Source organism: Myotis brandtii, unplaced genomic scaffold, assembly GCF_000412655.1.
Source record: "Myotis brandtii unplaced genomic scaffold, ASM41265v1 scaffold393, whole genome shotgun sequence".
NCBI classification, from domain to species: Eukaryota; Metazoa; Chordata; class Mammalia; order Chiroptera; family Vespertilionidae; genus Myotis; species Myotis brandtii.
In genome coordinates, this window is record NW_005365070.1 from 128848 (window position 1) to 143536 (window position 14689).

The window sequence follows — 14689 nt, forward strand, 5'->3', positions numbered from 1 at the left end:
CCCCCAGACTTCCCCATCTCCTTTTCATACTTTATTTTCTCCTGCATTTTTATCACCTTTTAATATGCATAACATATTTCCTTATTTTGGTTATTGTCTGATTCTCTTCCACTGCCAAAATGTGAGTTCTACAAAGGCAAGAATTATTGTCTGCTTAGTTTACTGCTATGTTCCCAGTGCCTCTAACAGTACCTGGCATGTAGTAGGTACTCAAGAAATTTTTGTTAAATAAATGACATAGAAGAGTAACTAAAGGCATTCATAAAAATGAGGCTTCATTTGAAATGTACAGATTGTGTTTGGGAGGGAGTGTCTGGCTAAAGCCAGAAGGTTGTGTAAGAGAGACTTAAGTGATGAGGTCAGAATATGGAGGTTCTTGAATGTGTAGAACATAAATATTGGATGAATTAATAAATTAGCAAATGACTGAGAAATCTGGTTGTGTTCTGCTTACTGCCTAAGCATCCAGTGAAATTGTCTGACATGGATGGATTGTAAAGAGCTGACTCCTTGAAACTTTAGCCTTTTTCTATGGAAACAGCATCTATTGACAAAAGCTGAAGTGTTCCATGCTATGCCTGAAATGGCCACTAGGGAATGCCCAAATCTATAATGCTGCACCATTAAGAATGACACTGGGCTCCCCCATTAGAGGCTGTCACTGAGCTTCAATCCCCTGATTGCTACCTTAATAGTTAATGGAGAAGGATGTCTCTCAACATTGTTTTCCCTATTTGCCTTACCCTGTGACCCCCGCCAAGCAAAGCACAATAGTGAACATACTGTTAGTGTCCTTGACATCCAAGGCCCTTTCTGCCACCTCTCCTAAACAGACCCTATGCTTGAGCTTTACTTGAGTTGCATCCTCTATATACATGACTTCTTGTCCTACTACCATTTTTTCCATGCTCTTTCCTCTTCTTATTACTACCTATCCAATACCTATGTGTCCCTTTAAGAACCAGCACAAAAGCCACGTCCTCCATAAGCCTTCTCTGATTACTATTGCCCTCACTGCTCACTGCCTTCCTGAGATCCTGGGGCTGTCATTACCTATCCCAGTCAGAAGTCACTGACTGATAAATACTGATTCAGAAACTGTCCCTATCCAAGCACTTCATTTTGAAGTTCCCAGTGAGAACAGAAATCTACCCATTATGGACTGTCATGATGTAAGGGATAGAGGCAAACAGATGAACTTCTAAAACAAACAAAAAATGAATGTATGATCCTGCAGGAATGGTAAGGAACAGACTATTCTTGGAAGGCCTCTCTCAAAGTGAAAGCACATCCAGCCCTAGAAGAAGAAATGCTATCTCTAGTTGCCTCAACCCTGCCCTCCTCCTATTCTGAGCAGCCTGGTCTGCCCAGATTCACCCACTCCCAAGCATGCCCCCCACTGTTTCCCAGGCTCTTTCTCCCAGCTTTCATTATTCAGCCTAATCCAACTACTTAGCTGCTAATAGATGGAGAGCTCTAACAGATGTCTGGGGCCTTTTTCCTTTTTAGCCTCTCTCTACCTGGTATACTCAGTGCTTTGTTCTCTGTAATCATGATACAGAGCAACACAGAAATCACATCAAACGTGACAATGTGCCACAGAAAGCACATAGCAGAAATGTATCCTGGGGCAAGCAGAGAGAGTGGGGCCTGCCTGGCAAAGTCCATGCCTGGATTAGTCCAAACCAGTTCCTGGACAGTAAGCCCCAGGCAGTGGGAGGGGAAAGTTAGACCCAGACAGAAGAAAATCAGCCTTTACTTTTAATCTACATGAACACAACCACTTTGTGACAACATAGTTTTGTCACTATTTTAAACTCTAAGAATCTCAGGCACAGTCAGGTGAGGGACTTTACCCAAGGCTACATACAACAGTTACAATGTAGTAGAGACAGTATTTGAATCTAAATTTCCATGACTACAATGACAGCCTCTTTTTACTGGATCATGCTGTTTTCATATATTTTATCTAGGCTTTCTCTCCTAACATAATGGTGGGCACGCTGAGGGTGCTCAGCAACTTTGCTTGGTTCTCTGCCTGGTTGATATGCCCCAAAGCCAACATTTGCTACTTACATTGTAAGATGTGAGATACCATCAACGCTGTACAGTTGTCACTGCATGGAAGCCTTCCTAGAGCCAAATCCTTCTTTATTTGAAGAGTAAAAAGATACCTGCAAGGAAGTTGGGGGAAAATCTCTTGAGAAAGAAACAGAAACAAAAAAGAAGCATATCCCTTCTCCCAGATCCAATATGTTTCAAGAATGAAACGGCATCCCCAGTCAGTAGGATGTTTTTGGGGGTGGTGAGTAATGCACAGGCTTTGCTTCAGCCCCAAACCAGTACTAGACCACAACTTGGTTGATCCAGCACTTTGGCAGGACTAACAGCCATTAGGAATCACCCTAGCCAAATCCTCCTGCCAACTTGAAGGAGTTGGCCAATCATCCTCTGGTGGTTTCTGCCACGTAGAAAACCACATACCCAGCCAGAGAGAAAGGGAAATCAGCAAGAATCAGCCTGCTCAGGAAGCCAGTACTGCTCTGTTTACAAAATACAATCAAGCACTCACTATCAAAACTATTTAAGAGGTTGGCAGGGCAATCACCCCATTTCACAATTATGGGAAGACAGAGAGTAGGTGATTTGGCAAGGTTAAATCACCCAAAGATAGTGAAACTGTGGCCAGAACTCAGATCTGCCACTGAATTTAGGCCTCCTCCTATTCTAAAGATCGTATTTCAGAAATCAAAGACTTGAGACCACTCTTTTGCTCTGTGCAGAGTGCTGGGCTGGATCACCTTCTCTGTGTCACCACAGCCAAGGTAGCACTCTGCACAGAGCAGGTAAGGAATTACTTTATACCGAATGGAAGACAAACTGCCCTTTTTCCACCAACAGATCATCAGGGACCCATAAAGTGCTGGTTGGTATCCAGAGCTTTGCCAAACAGATAGCATTTGTCTCACACTTTTAAGCCATTATCAAAGGAGAATCAACTTTTGAAAAGATGTATATAATTAAGATTCTACCACTGCTTGCTTTATCTCATAGTCCAAAATTGGTTCCAATATTTTATTTTATACATTAAAACATTTATTGTATCTGCTGTGGGCATTTCCCTTTATTTATATAAAGCTCTGCCTGGACTTTTATTTAAAACCAATTAAGCCTTGAAGGCAATGTGGAGAATTAAAATTAATTTCAGGTGATAGATGACAACTCAGATTAGAAAACATACAAGTAAATTAGCAGGTAATTATTCAATTTACAAAAGCATTTGTTATTATAATCTTTCCTACTGTGTGCTCCCCAAATGAGTTAGAGATGATTCAATTAGAAATTATTATTTGCACACAAGTGTCAGAAACTTATGTATTGGACCTAAACAAAGCATCCTTATCAAGTCATTTATAGTTAAGTATTCTTAGGTGGACCAATGAGGATAAAATAAAGGAATTCTAACTTTTGCCACTGCCTGATTTCAAATATAGATGTAAATACAATCATCAGCCTCAACTGCTAAAGGGAAAGTGAATTTCATTTTGCTCCTAGCAAGAAAAAAAATGAAACTTCTCGTCATTTGACACGTTCATTGCTGTTAAGAAGGCAGCTGTCTGCTACAAATACCAAATCCTTGCTCTGAACAGCTGATGAATCATTTATCATCACATTGATTTTCTCATTCTTTTTTGGTGGGGGGGAGAAAGTTTATCTCCATCAAAACTGTTCACAATTTGAGACCCAACTGAAATACGTTATGGGCTGGCAAATGCAAATTAATATAGTTACCAAGAAATCAAGTTATCTAGGAAAGTGGCCTACAACTCACAAATGTGGAGAGAATTAGGAGAGAGAGAAAGAGAGAGAGAGAGAGAGAGAGAGAGAGAGAGAGAGAGAGAGAGACTGATTTGTGAAAGGTGACTTCTGCAAAGACCCCTCATAAAAGAAGCATCCCTGTAGAGAAGGGGTGAAACAGAGAATTCAGGGAGAATAACTGCCAACTAATTCACTCTAGCTCCCAGGACCTGTTCCTCATCTGTAATCAAAGAGGACTGGACTAGATTATCTCATATCTGTTATATCACTTCTACATGTAAAAGTCTAAGGTCTGGAAAGCAGAGTAAGGTTTTGGGAAGTGTTATGTTGAAAATGTATCTTAGAAGAAGTAGATTTACATTATAATTTTAAAGGGCATTTTAAATAAGTACTAAAACACTTTTTAAAATGTGTTAGCCCTGGGCCGGGTGGCTCAGTCAGTAGGACTGGGTTGGGTTCATTTCCAAGTCAGGGAACATGCCTAGGTTGCAGGTTCAATCCCTCGCCCCAGTTGGGAGCTGTCAGGAGGCAACTGATCAATATTTCTCTCTCATATTGATGTTTCTCCCTCCCTTTCTCTCCTTCTCTCCCTTCTCCTCCCTCTAAAATTCAATGATAATGTTCTTCGGTGAGGAAATAAATAAATAAAAAATAAATAAACAAACAAATAAAATGTTTTATACGTTTTAACTTTTTAATTTTTATAAGTAAAAATATTTTACTTTTATAAAGTTTAAAATTTTATCATTATAAATTATAAGTGAATTATAGCAAAATTTTAATAATAGTTAATTATTAAATAATTATAATAAAATTGCCAATAGTGTATATTAAACATTATAAATAATTTATAAAAATGTATACTTTTTACTTTTTAAATTTTTTATAAGTATATATCATCATCATTTTCTACCTATGGGATACACACACACACACACACTTTTTAATATCCATGAAATCAGCTGGCATTACACTTGTGCTGTCAAGCTGCCCTCTGATTTGAGCACAGATGCAATGAAGGCAAGCACTCTGTTGCAGCAGTTAATGGCATAACCCGCAAGTGGGCACCCATGTTAGCTACCACTTCTAGAACACCCCCCTTCTCTGTGAAGTCCCCACACTTTGGAAGAATAACATTTTGGGTACTAGCCAAGCCCTTCTTCTCTCCAGCTCCTCACCATCTTCCAGAGAGTGACATTGAGAGCCAAGCCATCCAAAGACAATAAGCCCATTCCCTGGTAAGTGGAGAATAATAATTCTTAAGTAACATCATACAACAGACACATAGGTAAGTACTAACCTTGTAAGCTCTTCTTGTAGATGTCCAGGGTCCACTGGGAAAAATTTCACCATAAATTTGAAAACAACCTCCTTAGGATCTTAAAACACAATATCTCCATAAGTTTTATTTACATGTCAATTTTTCACATTTGTAAGATGCTGCTATTTCTCTATTGTGTCTCTATGTGAATAGCAATTAAGAATATTCTCCTGACCCTCTTCCTACCCTCCTTCCCTTTGAGTTTCTTTTCCTAAAGATGTGCCTCTTAGGGGCCTACTGTGTCCCCTCTTAAGAAGTGCCTCATTTTGAAAAATGTACCACTTGCTTCTTTGAATTCAGCATTCCTGGTTGAGAGAAGTATCCTGCTTTAAAAGCAGGTGAGTATCACCTAGTTGAAGGATCTCATAAAGGGAACCAGAAGAAGTATGGCCTGATGCCTCTATGTATCTTAAAATCTACATTAAAACATATCTGCTTGCCTTCATTCCTACTTGCATTGAAAATCAGAAACTCTGCAGCTTGCAGAATTTAACATCATTCAGCAAATATTTGTGAGTGCTTATTTTAAGTCAAGCACTGTGCTATATATATATATATATATATATATATATATAAAGCCAGTGTCTGTGATGACCATGACGACCAAATGACTGGTCACCATGAGGTGCATTGAGCACCTCTCGGTCTCTCCCCCCTGGCCCACAAGCAGGGCCGGGCAGGACTGGGGACTGGCGAGTGGTCTGAACAGCTGACCTCTTGGTCCCTGCCCCTGGCCTGCAGGCTCTGATGGATCAGCGATGCTGAACAGGGGAATCGGGATGGGTGGCGGGAGGACCAGGCTGGCTGTCAGGCCGTTGGAATCACCAGCTCATCCACAGCTGCTCGGGGGCTCAGGCCTGCAGGAAAGCAGGCACCGGCGAATTCACTTCCATGCATGTGCGCCGGGCCTGCTGTTGATGTGTGCCGCCCACTCGGGGCCGCTCACTCTGAGGCAGGTAGGTCGGGGACATGCCCCGCAGCTTCCCTCAGCACCTCAAGCCCCAGCAGCAGCAGCAGTGGTGGCAACAGCATGAGCAGCCCCGACTGGGCAGCGCGTTCCATCAGCGGTCGGCCCAGTGTACACGCATGGAGGTGAAGTCACCAGCACCTGCTTTCCCACAAGCCAGAGCCCCCAAGCAGCCGGGGATGAGCTGGTGACCCCAATGGCCTGACAGCCTGGTGGCGGAGGCGGTGTTCAGCCTGGGCACTGGTGATCGGGGAGAAGATGGCCCTGATGGCAGGAGGCTAGGCCCTAGGGACCCTATCCACACAATTTTGTGCACTGGGCCTCTAGTTGGAAATAAAATGACAATAAAGCACTCATATGCTGGTATAAGAGACAGACATCTAGACAGACAATTACAGTGCCACCAAGTGTTGTAAGCACTGAGTACTGGGGAAGCACATGAGGGGAACAAAAGAGTTTGAAGAAGGTCAAGGAAAGCTTCCTATAAGAATTGAAATCTGAGTAGGGTTGCTAGATTTACCAAATAAAATACAGGATTCCCAGTTAAATTTGAATCTCAGATAAGTGATTGCATGGGACATACATATACAAGGAAATTATCCTTTCTTTATTGGAAATTCCAACTTAGTTTGGCATCCTTTATTTTATCTGAGAAGCCTACAGATGAAGTTAGTTTAGCCAAAATCAGGAGGGGTAGGAATATGATACAAAGTGATCAGTGGCAGAAGTAAAGCTAGAAATGCAGGCAGAGTTCAGTGTTTTATGGAACATTCTAATGAGTTTGTACTTTATTCTAAGGGCAATATGGAGCCATGGAAGCTTCGTAAACAGAACAGTGATGTGATCAGACTGGTATTTTCAATAGTTGCCTTTGGGAGTAGTGTACATGATGAGTTAGGGGGAATCAGTTCAGAAGCTTTTGGAATAATGTGACATTATCATTTTGCAGTGGGAAAGAGACTGAGCTGTGGAAAGCACCAACATATAAAGAACAGGTGAGAGAAGAGACACTATAAGAGAATGTTTCACAAAGTGTTGACTGAAATCCACCAGCATCAGAAACACCAGTGGAATTTGTTGAAAATGCAGGAATGAGGCCCAATAATCTGTATTTTAACAAGAACTCCAAATAATCCTAATACACACTAAAATTTGAGAATCGCCACACTAGATTGTGATATACAGGGGAGGTGTATTTCATAATTGTAGGCACTCAAATATGAACTGAAATGAATGAATAATGTCTGTGACAGGATAAAACAAAAACATCTTTAGGCAGAAGGTGAGTGGCATTGCAGATTAACATTAAGGATGCTCAAACGTTTGTAATGCTAGAACCTGAAATATATTCCCAGAGCCAATCCACAGAGTGCTATAATTACCAGGCTTCTTCAAATTCAATCAAAGATCCAGCAGCATGATTTTCTTCATCTCAGGGAAAGTTAAAATGATTTTCTAAATTGCTGAATTTACTAGACGTATGAAGGATTAAAATAATACATCAAAGCCATTTTCTTCCCTTATATTAATGTGAGGAATAGTGTGGCACTACTGAAATATTTTGAAGTTTTAGCTGGGAATTATATTCCTTAAATTATTTTCCATACTTACTTTTTACTTGTTTTGTAATAGGCTTCAGAAGTTCCAACCAGACCTGCAATAATATTAATGAAAAAAATTGCTAGAACATGGCATTGAATGCATCTTTCTTTTTTGGTACCAGATAAAAGTAAATATGAAATAAATAAATACCAAGACTATTTAGACTTCTAAAAATAGAAACAACAATGACTGAGCTGAGGTACCTCCACCACACTCAATCTGCCCCCTTGTATTTTCTCAATGACAGTGAACATTATTGATCTATAACCTCTTTGTTGTTGACATTTGAATCACTGCTCCCCTGCCTGTCAGATGACAGAGGTGTCATATACAAGGCTCATTAGTTGCTATAAAAACTAATGAAGGCATTTGGCTCCATGTTTGAATCCTACAGCCCCCAAATGCCAGCTTAACAGATATAATGAGCCTTTCTGGGAAGGTGCCAGATAACAGGGAGGACACAGCAGGAAGAATATAGGGAATATTAAGACTTTAGAGAGGGGAAAGGAAAGTCCCCTGAAGACTCATTAGAGCAGTGGTTCTCAACCTTCTGGCCCTTTAAATACAGTTCCTCATGTTGTGACCCAACCATAAAATTATTTTCGTTGCTACTTCATAACTGTAATGTTGCTACTGTTACGAATCATTATGTAAATATCTGATATGCAGGATGGTCTTAGCGACTCCTGTGAAAGGGTCGTTCGACAGCCAAAGGGGTCGCGACCCACAGGTTGAGAACCACTGCATTAGAGAGTTTAGGAGTCAATTCTGGAGGTTGAGGTTCAGCCTCTGGAAAGTCAAAATAGATAAAGCATAGATAGCTGTTCACTGAGTGACAAAAGAGGAGCATGGGGCAGAAGAGTTTGTGTTTGGCAAACTGAGGTGACTTAACAGAGAAGTTATTTTGCAAGGGTTTAACTTTTTTTCCATTTTTCAGTCAGCGGTTTGAGCCTTATGTACCTAGCTACAAACTGAATTTAGAAGCAATTGTAGACACGAAGAACCAACTTACATTATTTCCAGAATGGCTACAGAATTCTAGTCCAAAATATTCCTTTTCAGCAAGGTTTAGATGGCTGCAACTCAGGTTAAACAGCGCCTTCCCAGTTGACTTTTGCTGAACAAAACAAAGAGACCATAGCACAATTTGCATTCCTAACCTGCTATCACTGCAGTGTGCATAAATGGTAGAAGTGATAAGATTCTTCAAACACTGTTTCCCTTGAGCACTATTTAGAAGTGCTGCACCCCCCCACCCCCAAAAGATGTTGAGTTTTACAGGTAGATCCATGCATCTATCTATAAATTGTTTTAGGGGTATACCTTAAAAGGTCTCAGACTAATGATAAATCCTCTTGGAAAAACAGAGCCTTGAACTTAACTATGGCTAGACCTGAAAATCTACCCTTACAATAGAATTCTTTAATCAATTCATCACACAGGCAATTTGAATGATTTTCCCGAAATTGACAGTTTAATCAAGATGCAGATCTGACCTGCTTAAAATCCTTCAGTGACTCCCCTCAGGATAAAATCTATTCTCCTTAACATCATAAGCTGGCCCTCTCTCCCTAAGGCAGCTCCGCCTGCCCCTCCAGCCTCATTTCTTGCCCCTCCCCCTCCCCAACACTTTCCTCTAATAATTACAGCCTGCTCCTAGTTCCCCACGCATGTCAAGTAGTTTCATTCCTCTATGCTTCTGCTCATATCGTTCCTTCTACACAGACCACACTTCCCACATTTCTTTGGTTTGGCTTACTCCTACTCTGCTCAGATGTCATCTCCCTGGGATAGGCAGCCTTCTCTGGAACCTATCAGCAACAGGTTGAGCCAAGAGCACCCTTGCTTACCTCAAATGTGTCATTTCTTACACAGGATGTCTGTTAGACTGAATTCCTTCATAAAGGGACCTTGTTTTTTTTTCTTTCTTGGTATGCACCAGGTCTAACAGAGCCAGGCACATAGTAGGAGCTCCTGAATGTTGATCCAATATGAAGTTTACCAAATTACTCATATGAACTCCTTGAGTAGATTTCTTTTTGCAGCTTTTCATTTCATTCACAGAAAGCCACATGTTTTGTTTTGTTTTTGTTGTTTTTTGTTTTTTGTTTTTCATGAAGCCCACACACACTGTGGGCACAAAACAGCCCATTTCTTATGCTTCTCTGAGAACTGGAGCTTTGAAGAATTCTCTGTGAAAATCTCTCTGAGCTGAGTGTGGCTGCTGAACCCCGGGGTTGATGTTTGCAGGGAGGACTGTGATGGCACATTTGGGCACAGGCTATTAGCCACAAAGACGATGCTGAAAATCCCTAGTTAAAGCCAAGTCACACGGTGCTAGAGTGCTGCAAAGAAAGCCGAGTGCAGGGAAATGTAGTTGGAAATCACTGACCCATAGAATTAACAGCAACCTTGAGAGGTCAAAAAGTCCAGCTACCCTCTCTCCTCCCCCTGCCGGCTCCCTCAAGACAGTACCACACTGAACTAAGCCCACATCTGGGATTTAATAGCTTCCAGGAAGGCGGGGTACCCCTCCCCCTTCCCCCAGCAACCAAAAATACTCCCCTCTCCCTTGGACTTCTCTCCACTTGGTTATTCTGTCCCAAGTTCCACCAACTGGGTATTCCTGTGGGTTAGCCAGGGTCCTATTTTTAAATGCAAATAGGCCACAAAGGGTGAAACCTACTGCATCCCTAGCGCCTTGAGTGAGCTGAAGGAAAGGGGTTTGATTTTATGTGGAAGGTCACATTAGAACTATGGTCCAGGAAAAAGGTGTCATGGCAGAAGTTGTAGGGCATGGAAAGGGGCAGTGGGGGAGGGGTCGTCTGGTAGGGAGGAGGGAGGGGAAGTTTTTGCCTAGGGCAAGTGCTGACACAGACCATTCCAGACAGATGAAATCACTTCTATTTTTAAAGTCCTCCAGGCAAGGAGCTACCACAAAATTTTTCTTATTAAAAATTTTTTCTAAAGACAGATATGACAGCAATATTTTTTCCTACACCAAAGAAACACTTCAGTCATGTGAACTAAATTCTGTCACAGGCTCTAGTTTCTTTGCAAACAATTTAAGAAATTCAACATTTTTCATTTTCTTCCTCATTTTTTATTTTTTTCCCCATCCTGGTGCTTAATCCTCTCCATCATAGCCACCACATTCCATGTGTTTGTACATGTAAATGTTTCAGCAGTCACAAAGAATATATAGCCATTCTTGTAAGGTTTCCAATCAAGGCTTCCTTTTTGCTCCCTTATGTAAGATCCCATAATATGTTTATAAGAATAATCCCCTGATTCTTCCATCCCAGTACATGTTGCCAACTGGCTTTAAAAGCCTTTGGCATTTATGCATTTGAAGGTCAGACACTGATGTGGCTCAATTTCTTCACCCCCATCTTGGGGAGAGACATTTCCCTTTAGTCCTCCATAGTGTACGTTGAAATTGGTCAGCATTGTGGAATGTGTTGCATAATAGGTAAGGTCTTGGTTCTGTCTCAACATGTAGCCTTTAAATTTTTTCAAACATTATGATCCAATTCCTCAATTTTTATGTTATGATTCTTTTACTCATAATATCTCTTTATATACAACTTTCTTATTTTCTCTTTTCTGGACTTCTGATTCTCTTTTCAATTGCTTGTTCTTGTTTAAGCTACCACTTTTCAATATTTTAATCACGCTCCTTAGTGGATCTAAACTCTTTACCACAGTCCTCCCACTTAGGGAATTAGAACTCCAAGCTTGCATCCCATCATATCCCAATCATCCTTAGATTATAGTAGAGCATTATATATATAAAACGTTTCACAATGTGTATTTATGGTCTGCAATTTACAAACTGGGTCTTCACAATTGGACACTGATTTCTGGGAGCTCCAAACTTATCTTCTCATGAAAACAATAATATTCAAGTTGACCACCTCTAAAAAAAATTAAAAAACAAAACAAAAAACAAACAAACAACAATCTACCAAAATGTCTGTGCACTTAGAGGAATCATATAAAGCAATTGTTTTTAAAAACCTGAATTATAATCCTGCTCTATCTATTTACTAAGATTGGGGGGAATATTTTAGGTCACAGATTCACCCACCTTTTTCAGACACCTTAAGACAGAAACCATGTGTTTGAATACCTGGCTTTATGTTCAGTACCTGGCCAAGAATGGCCATTCTCAATAAATGTTTACTGAAGAAATGAATGGGCCCTGGCCCTTGTGGTTTAGTTGGTTGAGCATCGTTCCATGCACTGAGAGGTTGCCAGTTCAATTCCCAGTCAGGGCACATGCCCAGTTTCAGGCTCAATCCCCAGTAAGGCGTGTGCAGGAGGCAGCTGACCAATGTTTCTATTCCATAAATGTTTCTCTCTCTTTCTCTCTCTTTCTGCCTCTTCCTTTGTCTCTTTCTAACAATCAATAAAAAACATATTTTTAAAAAGAAAGTAATGGATCCAAACATTCAACTTGATTAATATACATTAAGACAGTTCTCTCAGGAGGAAGAATAAATTAGTCACTATGTGGCCTAGAGCAATTTAGTGAACCTTTCTGAGCCTAGGTTTATGAATCTATAGCATGAAGATAACAGTAGTATTCTCATAAAGGTGTTGTAAGGATTAAACAAGATAATTCACATCAATGTCTTAGTACAGTGCCTGGCAAATCATATAACTTAAGGCATGCACATGTAAAAATAAATGCATAGAAGAGTCTGGACTGATACATTCCAAATGTTAAGAGCATTTTCCCTGCAGAGGGGATAGGTTAAAGGGAACTTTAACTTTTTATTCTGTACATATCTAGATTTATTTTTTAAATGAGCAAAGATGTAAAAACTCTCTTTGAGAAAGTTAACCCCTATTTTGTAAGACTACTGTTTGGAATTCTCTGCTATTCTTTAGACGGCCTCCTATTCTAAAAAAAATAATAACTTTGCTTTCTAGCCTGCTTTAGCCTGCTTGAATAATGAGGAAGGTAAACTTAGCTTTCTGACCTTGTAGGCCAGAGACTAGATACCCCCATACTCTCAATGCCATGCCAGGTGCATTTTTTATTAGGATAGAACTGTGTAGTTTTCAAGGCTAACAGAGAGATAACCACTAAGCACACATAGGGCTGGCTCTTTCATAAAAAGGGAAATTCTGCTTGCTCAGCTTAGAATTTGAATTCATTTTCTCTAAGCCCACAGCGGTGAGTAAAGTGTAACTCCAAACTCTCTGAGCATTGTTTGATTTATTCCAGTTCTCTGTAACATCTTAACCAATTTCTGCTCAACAAAGCACAGATAATGCATTCCATTACCCCTCTAAAACATTGGCTGATGGGAGGATTTGAAGATGGCAGCCGGCAGGATGGCAGTGATGGGGAGAGTGTGAGTGAGTGAGGGAACAAAAGGGGAATATGTAGACTTGTGTGGTGTGTGTGTGTGTGTGTGTGTGTGTGTGTGTGTGAGGGAGGGAGGGACAGTTAGATCCCACAAGAGTCTCTGGGGATGGCAGACCAGGCTCTCCTAAATGGCGAGCCTCTGCTACCACTGTAAACACTCCTGGGTGGCTGGCTCTGGCACAGAAACCACGCCATCTTGAAGGGGAAAGCTGCTGTGACTAGGAGCCCAGCCTCATCTCCACCCAGACTGGCCTCAGACACCATCCTGGACCCTTCAGCCACTCTGGCCAAAGACCTGCTACCTCATCTGCAGACCCACAGACTCTGGGACTCCAGCCTCCCCAGCTGCAGGCTCCTGTGAGCACTGGAGTGTGCTTCCCTCCCGCCAAGCCCAATGCTTCAGACACAGGCCCCAGGCAACTCCGTGCCTGGACCCATCTATGAGTCTTGGAGTGTGGGACCCTCCTGCCAAGCCCGCAGCTTCACCACAGGCCCCGCGAGACTTGGCAACTAGACCCTTTGTTGAGTCTTGGAGTGCACCCCTCCTTACAACCACACTGGTTCAGCCATAGGCCCCATGCGACTTGGCAACTGGACCCCTTGGTGAGACTTGGACTGGGGACCCCTACTGCCAAGCAGGCCACAGGCTCCGCCTCCCGGCTTGGTCAGAGCCTTCGGGCTAGTGCAGGCTCCACCTCCCTCCACCCACCACACAGACAAAGCTGTCACCTGGTGCATGCCCTACCCTTGGACCAAGTCAGAGCTGCTGGTGGGACCTAGTGAGCCCAGCCACAGGTCATGGGACCATGCTGCATGTGTGCTGCCAGTGGGACCTAGGGTGCCATCCTGCCTTGGGTGCTGGGCTTCACAGTGAATTGCATGCCAGAGGGCTCTGGGACCTCACAGGGAATTGCAAACCAAAGGAATTGTGCATGTGCCCCCACTGACCCCAAGATTCTGAAGTGGACTAGTAAGGGACCAGAACTGGGGGAGAAGGGGGTAAACTCAGAGCAGAGACAATAAAGGTGTAAAACTCAAGGCACACCCAGGCTCCACTCTAGCCAGTCCCAGATCATTGAACCGCTAGGGGCTGCAATACCTCAGACCCCAAGCAGGGAGCCCAGGGCCAAAAAAAGACAGCAAAAATGGGAAGACAAAGAAACAACCCCAAAAGGAAAGAAAAGGAAGGGGTCACCAGAAGAGAAACTAAATTAAACAGAGGCATGCAATATGTCAGAAAAAGAATTCAGAGTAAGGGTCATACAGTTTCTAAACTGGTGGGATGAGAAAATCAACAACTTAGGTAAGAATCAAGGGCAAATGAAATGACAAGTGCTGGAGAGGATGTGGAGAAAAAAGAACCCTCCTGCACTGTTGGTGGGAATGCAGACTGGTGCAGCCACTGTGGAAAATAGTATGGAGTTTCCTCAAAAAATTAAAAATGGAACTGCCATTTGACCCAGTGATCCCACTTCTAGGAATATATCCCAAGAAAACAGAAACACCAATCAGAAAGGATATATGCACCCCTATGTTCATAGCAGCACAATTTACAATAGCTAAGATTTGGAAACAGCCTAAGTGCCCATCAGCAGATGAG

At 41.9% G+C, this 14689-nt stretch overlaps 1 protein-coding gene across 2 annotated transcripts in view; it reads right to left on the reverse strand.

Moving 5' to 3' along the window:
- FRMD7 (FERM domain containing 7) overlaps positions 1-14689 on the reverse strand; it is a 59507-nt gene that overhangs the window by 13481 nt on the left and 31337 nt on the right. The window contains exons 2-5 of one of the 2 annotated variants that reach the window (XM_014545003.1): positions 8722-8826; positions 7719-7761; positions 5120-5198; positions 2077-2174 (exon numbers count right to left, since the gene is read on the reverse strand). In XM_014545003.1, coding sequence (XP_014400489.1) covers positions 2077-2174; positions 5120-5198; positions 7719-7761; positions 8722-8826 — 325 coding nt within the window. The remainder of the gene's footprint in view (positions 1-2076; positions 2175-5119; positions 5199-7718; positions 7762-8721; positions 8827-14689) is intronic. The other variant, XM_014545004.1, reaches the window with a different exon arrangement.